General features: G+C 40.4%; 2 protein-coding genes across 4 annotated transcripts; one reads left to right on the forward strand and one right to left on the reverse strand.

Annotated features, from left to right (window-relative positions):
* The first annotated feature begins 3,837 nt into the window (after positions 1-3,837).
* Positions 3,838-5,129, forward strand: LOC104449252 (protein SOB FIVE-LIKE 6). Its single transcript, XM_010063347.3, has 4 exons — positions 3,838-4,365; positions 4,473-4,514; positions 4,621-4,675; positions 4,786-5,129. The coding sequence occupies exons 1-4, from the start codon at positions 3,997-3,999 to the stop codon at positions 4,809-4,811; spliced, it is 492 nt and encodes a 163-aa protein (XP_010061649.3). The 5' UTR covers positions 3,838-3,996; the 3' UTR covers positions 4,812-5,129.
* Positions 5,130-6,444: 1,315 nt separating this feature from the next.
* LOC104449250 (WD repeat-containing protein PCN) lies at positions 6,445-13,911 on the reverse strand. Of its 3 annotated transcripts, XR_726516.3 has the most exons (13): positions 13,588-13,911; positions 13,338-13,481; positions 12,525-12,819; positions 12,383-12,446; positions 12,120-12,233; positions 11,857-12,019; positions 11,066-11,216; positions 10,389-10,984; positions 9,376-9,557; positions 8,735-8,995; positions 7,572-7,957; positions 6,865-6,928; positions 6,445-6,726 (listed from the first exon to the last, which is right to left on the reverse strand). XR_726516.3 is itself a non-coding variant. In XM_010063345.3 (11 exons), the coding sequence occupies exons 1-11, from the start codon at positions 13,747-13,749 to the stop codon at positions 7,642-7,644; spliced, it is 2,448 nt and encodes an 815-aa protein (XP_010061647.2). In that variant the 5' UTR covers positions 13,750-13,911; the 3' UTR covers positions 7,429-7,641. The 3 variants fall into 3 exon arrangements, 1 of the variants encoding a protein (XP_010061647.2); XR_726517.3 differs by lacking the exon at positions 6,865-6,928; XM_010063345.3 differs by lacking the exons at positions 6,445-6,726; positions 6,865-6,928 and having other exon boundaries at positions 7,429-7,957.
* Positions 13,912-16,307: the final 2,396 nt, after the last annotated feature.

The raw sequence follows: 16,307 nt of genomic DNA on the forward strand, positions 1-16,307 counted from the left end.
ATGATAATTATTCTGTTTCTCCATTTTTCTATTTTTTGTTTTTAGGAATATGTTTGAAATAGAAATTCATTTGGTGACACAAAATTTTTTTTTCTGTTTCTAGAACAAATTTTTACTTCGAACAAATTTTTGAGTTTTTTTTATTTTTTTAATTTTGAAATAAAAGTGATAAATAAAAAATTTTCTCATAATTCATTTTCATCATCGCTCCTTGGTCGCCTACTAGTCACCCGCCACTTGTCCATTGCTTGCCACCCACCCACCGCCTACTAGTCACCCACCGCCGATTGCCCATCACCACCCGTTGATCGTCAAAGCTTAATGCCCATCGTTGAATGCTGGCCACCTATCGCTGGCCGCCGAACACCCATCATTCGTTGCTAGACCCCCACCGTCGGTTTCTAGACACTCGGTGTTCACCACCAAACGCCCGTTGAATGCCCGCCAGCCACCGATCCCTAGCTACTGATTGCCTTCCACTACCACTTGGGAGGAATAAATTTTGTGTCGTCATCAAATGAATTTCTATTTAAGAAACATAAATTTTGTATTATTATGAAACGTGTATTTTTGCTTTAAAACTAGTTTAGAGAATAAAAATAGCAGAAATTGATTTCTGGAACATAATAATTATCATTTGTATCCTAAGGGGGTCCCTACTCTAAAACAACTTGTCTATTCCACATGGGCCAAATCCTCAAAAGGAGTATCCAAATGACCATAAAGTGCGGAAACAGAGCGGTGATCTTCATTTGTGATTCATTCGAAAGGGGTACTTCCACTGATATGACACTTAAACAGGCTCCCAAGGATTAAATTAGCGACTAAATGCACGTTAAAGTCAATCCCACGTGCAACACTCGGAAATGTTTCCACATAGTTAGAAAAGGGTGATTCACGAATATAGCAACTCGGACCATGGATGAGTGTCCCAGAGATCATCTCATCGATTTGATTAGGTGGGATTCCATCCAATTATTTCGAATTGATCCAATCTTGTGGCAACCCTATGTGATCTTTCTTGCCATTCTTGGTAGGTGGGCACTTATTTCCAACCACTAAACCAGCGATGGTGGACCTTCCAAAGAAGAGTCGGGACTCTCCTACAAAAGATGGCGAATACATGCAAAAGTGAAGGTGCTATAATGGTATGTTGTAAACGGGTAGCATGGCTCGTTCACAGCTTGCAATGCCAAATCCATGCAAAGCATGCGTACAGCAAGAGTCCCACAAAAAAAGTGGTTTTGGAGGTGATTCTAAATCTCCATATAATGGTACCCACCCAAAAAATACACAAAAATCTTGAATGAATCTGGTCCATAATATTGTCCTCTTTGATTTGTCAGTTTTGCCTGACTCAATATTGGATTTCGAATGACATCACTGTTCGTGGAGCTTGATATACAGAAATCAGACATACCAAATAATTATAAAAAGTTGTCTCCTTTACATGGAGCACCTAGGAAAAAGATAATTTATTTTCTCATGTCTGATGGGGGATGTACGGGATATTTATAAAAAAACGACGACCAATTCTTTTTTTTTTTTTTCCCGTGTAGATTTAAAGTAAAAGATAAAGCCTACCATGTTTTGATAAATCAATAGAATGTTGATCCGCACGTTGCCGTTGAACCAAAAAGATTTTATCAATCACAACATTTTAAATCTTTTCTTTATACTAAAAATTTGACATTGTAACTTTCTTAATCAATTTTATAATTTTTGAATTTGTGGCATTGTCTATATATCTCAATTTATCTAAATACGTTATGAAAGTAAAGTTTGAATAGTTTTATATATGTATGTCAAGATACTATAGGATCCTTTCATCAAACAATGAAAAAATTCACTCCAAAAGTACATTTCTATGTAAGAACGAGATTCAATTTAGAATCGGGAGACCTATTAAAATGATTGATTCCAATACCATCCATGTTTTATTATAATAAATCAAACGGATAAATGCTTAAATTATATACCATATTAACTCTAAATTTTTTGATTACTTGATTAGTTAAAAAAGGTAATTCATAAATTATGTGTCTCCTTTGCAAATAGTGAATTCATAATGATGTAAAGGACATACCGGCATGCAACCATTTCTGTTAAATCTCAATAGTTTGAACTTGATTTATTTAGGAACTTACAAAGAAATTTGGACACTCATAAATTTTTAACATTAAAATTGGTAACCGCACTTCAATATGAGTGACCTAAGGTCATTCAAACATTTGATGAAAGACAGGGAATTAAATTAATATAGCTTGAAAATAAAGTAAAGTGGATTAGATAACATAAAAAGTGACATAAAGGAGGAGAAGAAAAAAGGGGCAAAAGTGAGATTTAACATATGAAACAAGATTTTTTTAAAAAAAAAAAAAAAATGAGGGAGGAAGTGACATATGTAATATTTCCTTCTAAAAAATCCCCTCTAGCTTATAGAATAAATGAATGGATGTGCAAGTGTTTTTTTTCCCTCCATTTTTTGCCAAATGATGCATTAGTAACTGAAAAGGACGGGAAAAAAGGACATAAAAACATTAAAAAAGGATAAGAGTGAGTGGAAGTAGGTAATGGAAAAAGGGTGAAAGTAGGGAACGCACTAATATCTTTTCGCCAACAACATTTTCATGCTTTTCTACGCACGATCATTTTTTATTAGCATATTCATTTTATCTTTTAAGTTATGACATAAATATAATAATGACAACACCATATCCTTTATATTTTAACTTGAGATTTATGACAAACCAAGTCATTTCTTAGTGGTCCCAAATTAAAAATATATATCTACTATAAATAAAATGAGACACTTATTGAATTTTTATATCCACATTCGCTTGATTATGCTTGTAAAGGATGAAGAGGACCACATATTGAAAATCATAAATTAAAATAACAAAGCAAAAGAATAAGTCCACACAATAAGCATTACGACCGGCCATGGCATATATTTTACTTCGATTATTGAATTCTAAGTGATATTAAAAAACAAGTGTCAACTAAATTGTAGATATCACAAACAAATTAATTGGTTTTATGTGGAAACATGTCATGTTAGAACTTACCTATGTTCTACAATTTAAAATAACTTGATAAAAATAGAAATTAACGGGAAAAAATGATGAAAAATGAAAAAGAAAAGGAAGGAGTAGGTGAAGAAAACAAAGTCAAATTGCATCAATCCTACATTCTTATTGCTTTTCCTCCTATAACTCAACAAAGGAAAAGACTCTTCCCATCTTGTTCTATAAATTGATAGCTGGCAGAAATAGAGCTGGTACGCTCCCAATTTCACAATCTAGTGGGGATATCATGAAACGGACTCGAGCTCCCATGCCAATTTATTAAAACAAAAGCTTGACTCTGCAATAAAAGCCAATAGCTGGTATGGTCATGAAATACGAAATTGAAATACTAGTTAGGTCTTCGATACCGAGCCCATCGTATCAGTTGATAGTGGCGGCAGCGGCGAGACTCAAATGGATCATATTGCGACCACCGGCACGGACCCCGATGTATGCTGGGGCTCCTTGAATCAACGATGACTTCCTTTTTACCACTTCATAATTCGTGTTCTTCCAGCTGACCTCCTTTGTTTATTCATATATTTTCACGGTCCAATCCAACATATGCATACATTTCATGCACAGGGAAAGGTCCATGCGGCCAACTGGCAATTTTTTTTGATTCGCATACAAAAACGAAAATTATTTAAGAATGGAAAAGGATAGAGCAAAGGACAAAGTAAGTCTAGGATTTGAGTGTGATACGTTTGTTCTTTTCCCCAGCCCTCTCCTTCTCTCTTTTGCAATACAGAAAAAGAACAGAGGGAGGGAGGGAGGGAGGGAGGGAGGGAGATTCTCACCTGGAACTGGAAATTCTGCTTTCTCAATTTTTTTGGAAAAAGAAAAATCTTGGGCATTACTAAATTGCTCCTCTGTTCCTATAAAAAGTCCCTGTGGAGTTTTTGTAGAATCACAGAGATTCGTGACGATGAATAATACATCAACCTCGCAATCCAGTGGAGACTGTGAGTCTGGTTGGACTGTCGCGCTGGAGCAATGGCAGGGAGAAGAGCACAAGAACTACACTTACACGAGGTCGAGAAGAGGCAAAACCGAGAAGGAAGGAGAGGAGAATTCGTCCATGGTCTCTGACGCGTCCTCCGGTCCTCCGTTCTATGAAGTCGAGGAGGACTCATACAACGAGAACGAGCGCTCTTCGTTCGGCCCTGGCTCGAGAAAGCTCAGTTTCGGTGGTGGCAAGAAGAAGGAGAAGGCGAAAGAGCACGGGAGAGAGGAGCAGCCGCAGCATTTGTGCTATGAGGACACTGCAACCTCCATTCCAATGAGCTTCAGCAAGGCAAGTCTCTTTTCTGTAGCATATTGGCTTAAACACTATCCCCCACATGTAGAAGCAATGTGAAAGAAGAGAAGTTTCTGATGGTTTGCCTCTTTGATGCTTTGCAGAAGAAATATTCTCAAATGGACAATGATGCAGCCAAGGCAAAGGTAAGAAAACTCTAAATGTTCTCTTAAGTGACCGTGGTGCATAGTTTCGGTTGCTTCAGTTTGCCTTCTGAACTAGGGTAAGCACTCTGCCGTCCGATCTCTACAGGGTAAATCTGAGCTGGAGAAGCACCACCATGAGAAAGCTGCTTCCGAGACAAAGGGTGAGACGTTCATCTTCATCGACATAAATCGCGTGAGCACGACTGAATCTCCGAGGCGCTTGCTAACATGATCCTATTCTTTCTTTCTTTCTTCTCCCATTGTTCTGCAGGAGGTTTGAAAGGCAAGTTTTGGTAATACAATGGTGTGACCTGTCTCGATGTAAAGAGGATGCTCAACCTGAGAGAAGATTGTGTCTACCTTTTCTCTCTTTATCCGAACTTCTTTTTCTTTCCAACCTTTGACCTTCGGTGCAGGGGAAACCACCTGGGGCAAATAAAATATCTTTGTATGGTTGCTTTCTAGGTGTCCAAAAAGCCACATTCATCAGGCAGCCGCTAGTTCTGTATCTAAGGAATTCTTCTGTGGTTCTTTCGTATTATGCAAAAACAAAAATTTGCGGACCTGTAATTATAATATTGTATCCTGATTAGCAAGGGCGTTGCCCATGCCTGACCGCCGTCCCACATTTCGGTTCAAAACTTCCCGCCAGGAACGGAATAGCACATTTGCGAACAGGATAAGTTCGTCAACCTTCAAAAGCGAGCTGAAGTTTAGGAACGGGGAACGGGGTACTACGAAGGGCCCTTCTTGAGGAGATGCTTACATTTCCTAAAAAAGGAAAAGAAGAAACGCTCGTGGTTATCTAATGACAACAGGCGTATTTCTAACGCTGTACCAGAAATTTGAAAGCTAACACACCCAAAATTGGAAGAAAGAAAAATCTTCTGCCGTCCTGGGCAGGAGATTCACCATCTAACATTTCTGGTTGGCTAGCAAATTTTCTAAAATCAACAGATCACTTCTTTGCTGGTTGAACAATTTTCTAACTCAATACATAGGAATAATAAGAATGGGGGAGATGGATAGAAGGGTCGAGAGAGGACGATCGGTTTAGTCCCTTTCAGAACAGAGTGTATCCTCAACATAATAGCTCGAAATAGTACGTACCCTCTCTCTCTCAAAGCCACAAACGCAAACAACAGAGACGAGAATAAATGAGAAGGCCCAGCAAATCACGCACAAACAACAAAAGACAGTAGGAGAGAGAGAGAGTCAGAATCAAGCTGACCACTTCAATTTCTCCATCTGAACCGATGCCAGCCTAGCTTGAACTTGGACATGGCACGGGAAATCTCTTGGTGAGCAGAAGCCCCCACTCCTTGTGAGATAAAAGGACAAACGTGGAGAGGGGGAAGGACCCAAAAGGTAAGTTTCGTTTTCCACCAGAAAGGCAGCAGACACGGCAACCTATCACTTCCCCCTGATAACTACCCACTAGCCAACTGAGAATACGATCTAAAATACATGATCAGCCGGTACAATAATTGAATTTTTGTCCTGGTGGGGGAACCCCATCTTTTATTTCAAGTGGCTCCCATCACCAGAATCAGCAATCAGCAAAGCATATCTCGCCAAAGAAAAGTGAGGTAGAAAAAAAACGAAGGCCCTGGCCTATAGGAAAAGGACAAGACTCCATTCCATGTCTCATCAGGGGATGCTTTTTTTCTCTTTTTTCTCTCCCCGTAAAACCTTTGCCGACTTTTGGTGTTGTCTATAGACAAAGGTTGCGACAAGGTTTGAGTCCTATGTGAATCTGATGGGAGGAAAACACAACTAGCTTCCACTCTGCATGTCTCAAAATCTACGTCCATGAAAACATCACTGACCTAAACATGTGAGCGGCAGAGGCTTCTCCAATGGCGCCAGAACTACTAACAATGACTATAGATGAGCTACCCAAAGGAGGAGGAACCCAGTCAATAGCATGTCATTAATTAGAGATTGTTATCTAGTGACTCCAGCTGCAACCAACCAGTCATTACACAACACCTCACCGTACCAGGATTCAGGGGTGAACATACTCGAGCAAGTTCATGTGCGTAACAGTTACAATTAGCCACTAATGATTGCCACGAGGTTTCGACTACCAAAGGATAAGAAATTCTCCAATCGGATAGAGAAGCTATCATGCTATCTATAGATGCCTCTTAACCTTTTGATGATCTGGCGAGAACATGAGCCCACTGTAACACCTCTGGCTTCCTCCAATCTGCATGGGTGTTCAAAGCTGCCATTTTCCTTTCCCGATAGCAAAAGGGTTCATTTGTTCAATCTCAAATGCATGATGGACAGCAAAGCAGATAGCCTATCTATTCCATCAAGCATTTTGTGATCCCTCACTGCATACCTCTGGCATCTCTTCTCAAAAGCTTTATCTACAAACCCCTGAAATCCCTCTCTTACAGTAACCACTACAAACATGCCATCGCCTCCATCAGAACACAATCATGATTAAGAAACAGATCTGAAGACATGAAAAGGACTCGTCTGCTCAAGAAGGTGCAAATGTCCATGGTTGTTGGAGCAATGGGCAAGTTGAGAGGGTAAAGTGCAGAGGAGGAAGGCATGAAAACAAAGAAGACTATGTAGCTAACAGGAGAAGGGGAACATAATGGCCCTTGAAATTAAGCAAATGTTCAGGAAATTTAGTATGGCCAGCTAATTTAGATAAAGTAAATCATTAATAAATAATTGCCTCCAAACCAGCAAACACATTAGCAAGAGTACAACTTGTGCAAAGCAAGTGACGGTGGACCTCCAACTGCATTATCCAAACTCTTTCATTCTCACTTGGATCCTTAAAAGGGTGTCAATATTAATCTTCAAAATATGGAGAAAGAAGATTTTCAACAGTTCTTCGAAGATTGATAGACACAAAAATTCATGGAAACCTTGCCTACCAATGAATGCATATATCTCAAGCAATGAAACTTGGATTAGATCAAAATTTAGAGACAAAATTGTAACATAAAGGTTAAAAAAAGAAAAGAATTGACTTAAGGGATACAATGAAGAACAAGCTGTAGGCCCCATGATCACAGGGAAGAAAGTGACCTGCTAAGGGACTGACTGTTGACCCAATTCTCCTTCCTAGGCTGCATAAAAACCATCTTGGCAAAAGCAGTCATGACCCGAAGATATGTCTGTGGACAGGTGCAGCTTCTAACATTTTAACAACTTCCATCCAGGGTTTGTCTATAACCAAGATGGAATTCTTCGAAAGATGCCCAACAAACAAAAGAGGATCTCTGAAAGCAAAAAATTCAAAATTCTTTCTACTATTTTGTTTTGTATCTAATTCGTACGCTTGTAAACTACGCTTCAGTTTCCCATTTACAGGCGTATAATGTAACTTCCTCAATGTCGAATCCCGACCATTCATCAACTCTGCATCATCCTCCCGGTCCACAGGCAGTCCAAAGTCAATGATGCACATTGCCCTGGAGAGAAGCCAACAATTTAGTAAACATTTTTAACTCAATTCCAATTTTCCCCAAGCCAAAATTGGCAATTTAACCAGAACAACCTAGTTTACATCAAGTAACTGCTACAGCAAAGGTAGATGAGCAGATAACACTATTCTGTTACTAACTCAATTAAGGTTTTTTTTTCTCTTTTTCCTTCAGAAAGTATGTACTATTGTGAACCTGTGACTTTAGCAGGAGTTACTACTGGGGCAAGTGGGAACATATTATACACAGCTTTTCAATTTCTGTCATTATTATGAAGCTCAAGTGACATCTTTCTAAAAAGTCCGCAAATATGTCCATACAAGTAGCTTACACAATCCTCTAATCAAAGAGACAGAGGAGGAGCCAAGCATCTTTTTCTTTGTTTTTTTTTCTTCTTCTCTCTCTCTTTTTTTTTTTTTTTTTTTTTTTTTTTGAAAAGAGAGTGAGTTTGTACAATCTGTTCACAGAATGCAGCAAGCAACTAATTAAATATGATGCAAATCACGACCGTTTAATGTCGATCTGAATTGGTAAACTGCTCAGATGAATTATTAAGTAAGGCTTATGCTAGAGAATCTGTGGTCACAAAACAAAGGAAGCAAGAGCATGAGTGATAAGAGTAATTTTTTTTTTTTTTTAATGATGTTCACAAGCGACAAGTAGCAACTCCTTTCTGATCCTTTCATGGGAAAGGTCGTTGACCTTACTCCCAGATTCCTACAAATACAAGTATACGATAAAACACAATAAAAACTCGATGCATACCTGGCACTATATATAATGACTGATGATGAACATGAGGAGGGTGGAAAAGAAAGTCCCATCACCTCCCCAGGAAACTCCTGGAATCTTTTGGGTAAAGAGAATGTGTTTCGCATTGACCAGTCTCCTAATTGTTTGGCCTCCACATCAAGTACATACACCTGATTTGAGGATGTGGTGAATACAAGCACATTACTATTCAAAGGAGGAAATCCACCAGCAGTAACAGAGGCACCATCCAGTCTAGATATGAACCAGTGCTGCCTGTTCCGAATCAGATTTAACATCAGCACTTACATTTGGTATGAGAAACAACCGCAACAACATTTCAAATAAATAAGGCCTAGGACAGCATCTTTATAAACTTGCAGGACTATATAGATAAGACTGGCTATGGACATTATACCAAAAGCAACATCTTCCATGGCACATGATAATCAGCAGCAAAAAGACTCAAAATCATATCAAGACACAAAATTGCCTGGATAACATGAAAAGACAACTGAAACGAATTTAGTTATCAAATGATCATGGACATAGTAGACACAACAAACCATTATATTCTCATCTAAAAACATTTGGATCAATGAATATCTCAAGCCTCATTTCACAAAGAATAAGGTAAACATAAGAAAATTTCTTACCTTTGTAATTCAAGATTATACACATATACATCTCCAAAACAATTAATAGCAGCTAACCACTGCCCATCAGAGCTGGTAAACATTTTTGTTATTGGTGGCTCATCAGGAGATAATTCGTCGGAAGGCTCCTCACGAGATGGTGTGAAGGTATATAGCAATTCAGAACTTCTGACATCCACAACCTATAGTGCCACAGAACACGTCAAATGAAAAGATTAATTGTAAACCAGAGATCTGTTCATTTTCCATTCAAGCTAATTGTCTTTTACATGGAAATAGCTACAAAGCAAGCACCTCCATGTTAGAGTGACTGCTTTTTTTTTTTTTTGGGGGGGGTTTCTAGAAACAACTAGTCCTACCGCAGTTTATAGCCATATGCGCAGTCCAGAAAAGGAAGAAATAACAATATAATAATAAAATAGAGTCTTTTTAATAAGTTCCCCGGTGCACTAGATAAGTATGCTTAATAAGGAAATGCATTGATTACATATACACGAGAGACGGTAGATTGAAAATCACAAACTTTCCTTAATAGGAGCATTTGCTCCTGAGGCATTCATTAACAAAATCAAATAACCAAAACCACCCCCCAAAAAAAAAAAAAAAAAAACCCAAAAGAATACTGCTGATGATTGACCTCAAGAATAATACTCTAACTTCCATTTCTCATTACAAGGAGTAGAAATGTTCACATAGAAAATTAATTCAGCTCAGATCATCCATCAACCAAAACCATTGCATAAAAACAATCACACAGAAAAATCTAAACATTAGTTATCAAGAAGCAACTTCTTCGCAACTCAACCTAGAATGAGCAGTTTCATACGTGCCTGCCTACTAGGGGTAGCCATCAGGACACAAATTCAGCCATTGTTATTAAACTTTGAACCACTTATGTTTAGAGGAAGTTCTAATAAGACAAAACAAGTAATATTTGCCTTTTCTCCTGATGTAACAGATACAGCAATGAACTCTCAAGTTCCAAAAGGTATGAAAAGGCAAAAGAAACTTACATAAATTTTTCGGTCGTGTCCAGCCATTATTAACCGATTAGAGTCGGCACTAAACACCATAGAGTGAACAAATGGTAATCTCTGAGGAAGTTGCTTTTTAGCCACAGTCCATGAAATTTTACCATCCTCATGCCTCTTCAGTTCAAAAAGATTTGGCTTCACATGGTCTGAATAGGCAAAAAGCTCCCCCGAAGAAGAAAGAGCACTGCAAATGATTTTTCGAGAAGCCTTGCTCTTCACTCGAGCCAGTAGTCCAGTAGCTGCCAAGCCCCCAGAAGGGCCAGAAGCCTTACTCGGAAAGGTACCACTCTTGGTCCGTACAGAGAGAATATCTAACCAGTAAGGAGCCTGAACAAGAAGTAAAGGAGTCTGGTCGAATACTGAGCGCACTAGTTGAAAGGGCAACCTCTGAGGGGCTGGACAAATATCATGTGGAGAGAACTTGGTGAATTCCTGAACAGAGTAGGCGAAGAGCTTTGTGTCATCGCCAGCTGAGATGAGCATGGGAACTCCCGTATGAGCCCATTTACTGTAACTAAAATCAACAGGTTTCTTCCTGCGACGAACTCTTTTAACTTTTTCATCTGGCAGGGAATCTGCAAACTAGCAAAGTATATCTTGAGAACTATGAAATAGTCATTACTCAGAAAGGTTAGATAACGTAGATATACACATACCTTCCCGGCTTACTGGTACTGCAACCGTCAATGACCGAACATCATGCGTATGAGCTCTCACATAACCAATGTAGACCCATTTCTTCATCTCTTTGTGAGAAATCTTGTCATCACCATACAATGTCTCATTGGAAAGCTTATAAAGGATAACCTGCAGAATGGAAGATTCTTCAGAAAGTTATCACCCCACTGATAAGGTCCACTAAGGTGCATAGACAAGATACAACTGTGAAAATGTCCTAGTTGATCAATCAACCTAACATCACAAGTAACTATTGCTGATTGATACTGGAGTCTATCTCTCATACTTCCAATCATTTGTTTAATTTACTGTTCGAAAAGCTACTTGGAGTTTTCCAATCAAAATCGATGTTGAAGAAAGGCCCATGTACCCTCATGATTGGCAAGAAACTTCTCCAAGTTAATTTTAAAGTATAAAGGCCACATCAAACTTAGATGCAGAAATTAGCCAAGCTACAGGAGCTCCACTAAAACAATTAACATGCTTCCAAAGTTACAGTAGCCCCAGAGGAACATTGAATCATCATGACTGGTGAAGAGTCTGATGAGAGAAGCTTTCTAGCTATTTGTTGCAAGGCAAAAATGAGAAACCAACATCTATAGAAGCAACCTGATCAGCACAATGATGTACGATGATGCAGTTCTCAGAAATTAAAAAGATGATGGAAAAGCAAGCACGTCCTATTAATCAAACACAATGTTCATATCTATTACAATCGATATCTTTGTACTTTATGGATATAAACTGCAGAAGAAATTAAATTCCATACCTGACCATCAGATCCTGCAGAAAACACTCTGTTATGGTTAGGAGATACTGCGAGAGCATTCACATCACCTTTATGATAAGAATGCGCCTGTAAAAGTGTTCCATGTTCACTGTCCCAGAACTGAACACTGCCAGTACTATCAGCACTAACAAGTGTTCCTGACCTGACAAAAGAAATATACCCATTATACATCAGGCCAAATTGCCATAGAAGCTGCTGAAACATTAACCTCACAAGTTAAACAGCTTAATATGTTACATTACCTCAGTGCAAGCAATGACCACACACAAAGTTCTGGTCCACTGCCCAAACCTCCAAGGCCTACTGTAATCCTATAGATCTCGCGAGATGAAAGAGCATCCCAGCATCTTATAAATCTGCAGAAACCGATTGATATGAGTACCTCTATGTAAACCACAGTGACAAGATGAGCAATATCTAGTACAAGAGAAGGCATTGAACTGTCAGAATTCAGATCCAACATCATTCTTGCTAATTGAAGCATACGAGAAATAAGAACACTAACCCATCACTACTTCCTGAATATATCATATTTGCAGTAGGACTCCATGTGACGCTTAAAATTCGCCCTGAAATGAAGAGGATTGAGATCAGTATGGACACCAAAAAAAACTTGAACAACAGTTTCTGCGGATCAGAAATCTCACCGCTGACCCTAGGCAGAGATTTTTTGTATACCAAATCTTCCAACTCAGAAAATGTGTATAACCGCACGCAGCCATCATCACAGCCTAGGGCTATACACACATCTTCCGTGTATGGTGCGGCATGAAGCTCGACAGATTCAGAATCATCCTCAACTTCACCATCGTCATCATCCATGCCATTATCCAGTCTTTCATCTACATACCCATTTTCCATCTTTTGTGGCTTGGGTTCCTTATCATCATACGGAGACACAGCCATTTGCCATATTGCGACTCCAATTGAATCTATAACAGTCTGCAAGTGCAAAAAAGAAGCAGATGGGTAATCAAATAATAAATGACCTGTTTGCCAAGCACACAACAATTTGAAACTGGAAACATAAGAAAGCAACTTCATAAAAAGCACATTACACCATGACAAAAATAAGAAAGGATATGCAAGCTCATGAAAAAAGATTGGTTTTTAGGAATAGGCCAAGCAGGCTAAGAAGGGTAACGTCATTCATATTTCTATCCAGTTGCCATCAGTCAAACCGCATCAAATGTGCAACCTAGTCTTTGTACGAGGTCAAGAGATTGATCTCTTCTGGAACAAAACCTATACTACAGGTGCTTGAATTGCCCAACCAGAGTTCTATTCACAAGCTTAGAAGTACTGAGAGGTGAATTCAACTTCAAAGGCCAACCCAAGCTAGCAGCTCGAGGACATGTAGTTATCAACCAGCACCGTTCATCTCCAATACTGTCATATGCACAAGAAAAGTTCCAAAAGAAGTCACAGCACTATTAAGCATCCCGGGTCCCAGCTCGAACCTTCTGCTTCAAGTCGAATAGATCCCACTCGGAGACCGAACCATCGATGCCGGACGAAAACAGGCGTCCGCTAGACGAGCCTCTCGAGCCGGTCCGGCACCACACCAGCGACGACACTCTCGAATTCGAATCTCCATGAATAGTCTGGAAGAAACAAGAGAAAAAATAAGAAGGCGCCGTCAGAAATAAACCCCTCCTCATCCTTATTTCTCAGGAGCGGCGGAGCTCTTTGGGAGGCGAATCGACGTACCATCTGGCGGTGCCACCCGACGGAGCCGGGGGAGACGAGCCAAATCTCGAGCGAGCCATCCTCGCGGGCCGCCGCGACCTGGGAGTCGTCGGCGCTGGTGGCTAGGGCCACGACCGGCGTCGGCTTCCAGTCGACCGAGCTCGCTCTGTATGCCTCCAGCATCTTCTACGGCGAGGGAGGAGGTGACCGGCCGACACGAACTGGAGGCGAGGAGGGACAGCGGGAGGAAGGGCGACGGCGATGGCGACGGCGAGGGCGAGGGCGACGGCGCGGGAAGGTGAACATACGATGGAGAGAGAGACTAGGGGGGAGACGAAGAGAAGAAGGGCGACGGGAAGGGAAGGGAAGTGGGAATCGAGGGTTTAACCTGGCGGTGCGACTGGGCCGGGTCGACCAAGCAATGGGCCCATGAAGAGCGCGAAGGAAAAAGCCCATGGCTACTTCCTTTCGGATTGGGCTCGGCCCGGCCTCATATTAGCAAAAGCCTTTTTGAAGTTTGCTCTTTGCCTTTTCCGAGTATTTTAGAGTTGTTCGTTTCACGAAAAATTGGCTATTTCCAAAAAATATTTTCTAGTGTTCAGCCAAAATTTGAAAATGTTTCGGAAAATATTTTCTGTGTTTGGTAAGAAAAATATTTTCTAAAACTTTACCACTTAGGCATGCATCACTTATTAACTTATAAATCTATCAAATATGAATTTGCCTTTAAATCTAGGTAAACTTGCTTCATATATGTGTTCCTTCATTGTCATCAAATGTTCATCTACTCTAAAAAATGTTCGTATGAATTTTACAAAGAAGCAAAGCATGTATAGCCCTAATGAGAATCTTCTAATTGAGTGGCATATTCTTCCCATGCGTCTTTTGTATTCTAATAAACGAAAAAAAGAAGAAGCAAAGTATATAGAGCCATTTGCTTGAGTAATATACAATTGCAGGGTAGAGTAAATAAAGAAAATGATAAGCAAGAATGTAGAGCGCGAACTTGAGATCGACGAGCTTGAGGTTCGCTTAGCAACTACGATAACTAGCCAAGAAAGAAGAAGATGGGAAACAAATAAAAGAAAAAAAAAAGAAAAAAAAAAAAAAAATAGAAAAGAAAAGGAAATTAAAAATAATTTGAATTAAAAAAGAAAAATAAAATTAAGAAATAATTCAAATAAAAAAAGAAAAGAAGAAGAAGAAAGGGGAGGAGGAAGTGATGATTTGTAGAAGTGTGAGATAAAATAGATCAAGTGAGGAAAATGTTTTCCACTTTTCAAAAGTGAAAAACATTTTCCCTAATTTATAAGACTCTTTTTCTTTCATGGAAAACATTTTCTTCAAGAAATTCATTTTTCGTAAACGAACGTCGAAAAATCCGAAAATATTTTCTTGGAAATTATTTTCCACGAAACGAACGGAGCCTTAGGCGTTTGTTTGTGTTTCTTTTTCTTGTTTTTAAACATTTTTTCGTTTTTTTGTTCCTGGGAACAAAAAAGGCAAAACGTTTGGACGCGTTTGTTCTTTTTTGTTCTTTTGTTCCAGGAACAAAAAAAGAAACAAAACAAGAAACACAAATTTTGTGTTTCTTGTTTAAAACACTTTTGAGAAACACTTATTTTTTTCTTTTTCTCTTATTTTCTTGTTCTTTTCTCTTTTGGCCGGTCGCCGCCCTCGGCCATGGCCGGCGACCGGCCGGACGACGAGGGCGGTGGCCTCGCCCGGCCACGGCGAGGCTCGCCGGCCCCCGGCGAGGCCGAGGCTCGCCGTCCCCCGGCGAGGCCGAGGCTCGCCGTAGCTGGGCGAGGGTCGGCCTTGCCATGGGCGGGCGAGCTCGAGCTCGCCCGGCCATGGCAAGGCCGACCTCGCGCCGGCCCGGGCGACCTCGATCTCGCCCCGGATCCGGCGAGCCGACCTCGCCCGGCCCGGCGAGCCTCGGCCTCGCCAGCGGTGGCCGGCGAGCCGCGCCTCGCCGCCGGGCGAGCTCGGCCTCGCCGGATCAAGGCGAGCCGACCTCGCGCCGGCCCGGCGAGCTCGATCTCGCCAGTCCGGCGAGGCCGAGCTCGCCCGGCCCAGCGAGCCTCGACCTCGCCGGATCACGGGGCGAGTCGGCGTCGCTGGCGGTGGCCCGGCAAGGCCCAGCGCCTCGCCGCCGCCCCCGGCGAGCTCGGCCTCGCCGCGGTCGCCGGCCAAGGCCTTGGCCGGCGGCCAGCCAAAAGAAAAAAAAAAAATGAAAAAGAAAATAAGAAAAAAAGGAAAAATAAGAAAAAAATAGAAAAAATAAAAGAAATAAAAAAATTATCCAAATTTACCAAACATGTTTCGTTTATTTTTTATTCCCTAACAAGTTTACCAAACGCGTTGTTTTGTTCAAAAATTGTTCCCCTAAGCAGAAACACTTTTTTCTATTTGTTCCCTGGAACAATTTTTAAACGAAAACGCAACCAAACGCGCCCTTAGTTAGCATTATATTTTCCCGAGTCACGAAGATAAATGACCTCTCTCCCACTCTCTCTATCTCACAAGTGGAATTGCATAGTCAATACTTGCTTCTACTATGGGTTGCGTTGAAAAAGTTGTCTCATTTAATTCAACTTCAATCAGTGGCTTTAAATTTTGCATCTTGGGACCTCTTTTCATAAATGTCATATCCTACAAAAAAAGGTTGTGGAAAATTATTTAGCTCAAAAGTTATTATTATTTTGACAAAAAATCAAATGACATATGTTTACTACCCG

Source organism: Eucalyptus grandis, chromosome 6 (genome assembly GCF_016545825.1).
Source record: "Eucalyptus grandis isolate ANBG69807.140 chromosome 6, ASM1654582v1, whole genome shotgun sequence".
Classification (NCBI taxonomy): domain Eukaryota; kingdom Viridiplantae; phylum Streptophyta; class Magnoliopsida; order Myrtales; family Myrtaceae; genus Eucalyptus; species Eucalyptus grandis.

What these genes read in the sequence shown, in the direction of transcription:
- LOC104449252 (XM_010063347.3), top strand. Translation starts at nt 3,997, where the DNA reads ATGAATAATACATCAACCTCGCAATCCAGTGGAGACTGTGAGTCTGGT. An exon ending in TTCCAATGAGCTTCAGCAAG is followed by an intron (nt 4,366 to 4,472) that starts GCAAGTCTCTTT and finishes GATGCTTTGCAG; the next exon opens with AAGAAATATTCTCAAATGGA. An exon ending in ATGATGCAGCCAAGGCAAAG is followed by an intron (nt 4,515 to 4,620) that starts GTAAGAAAACTC and finishes CGATCTCTACAG; the next exon opens with GGTAAATCTGAGCTGGAGAA.
- LOC104449250 (XM_010063345.3), bottom strand. Translation starts at nt 13,749, where the DNA reads ATGCTGGAGGCATACAGAGCGAGCTCGGTCGACTGGAAGCCGACGCCG. An exon ending in TATTCGACTTGAAGCAGAAG is followed by an intron (nt 12,820 to 13,337) that starts GTTCGAGCTGGG and finishes TTGCACTTGCAG; the next exon opens with ACTGTTATAGATTCAATTGG. An exon ending in AGTACCAGTAAGCCGGGAAG is followed by an intron (nt 10,985 to 11,065) that starts GTATGTGTATAT and finishes GCTAGTTTGCAG; the next exon opens with ATTCCCTGCCAGATGAAAAA.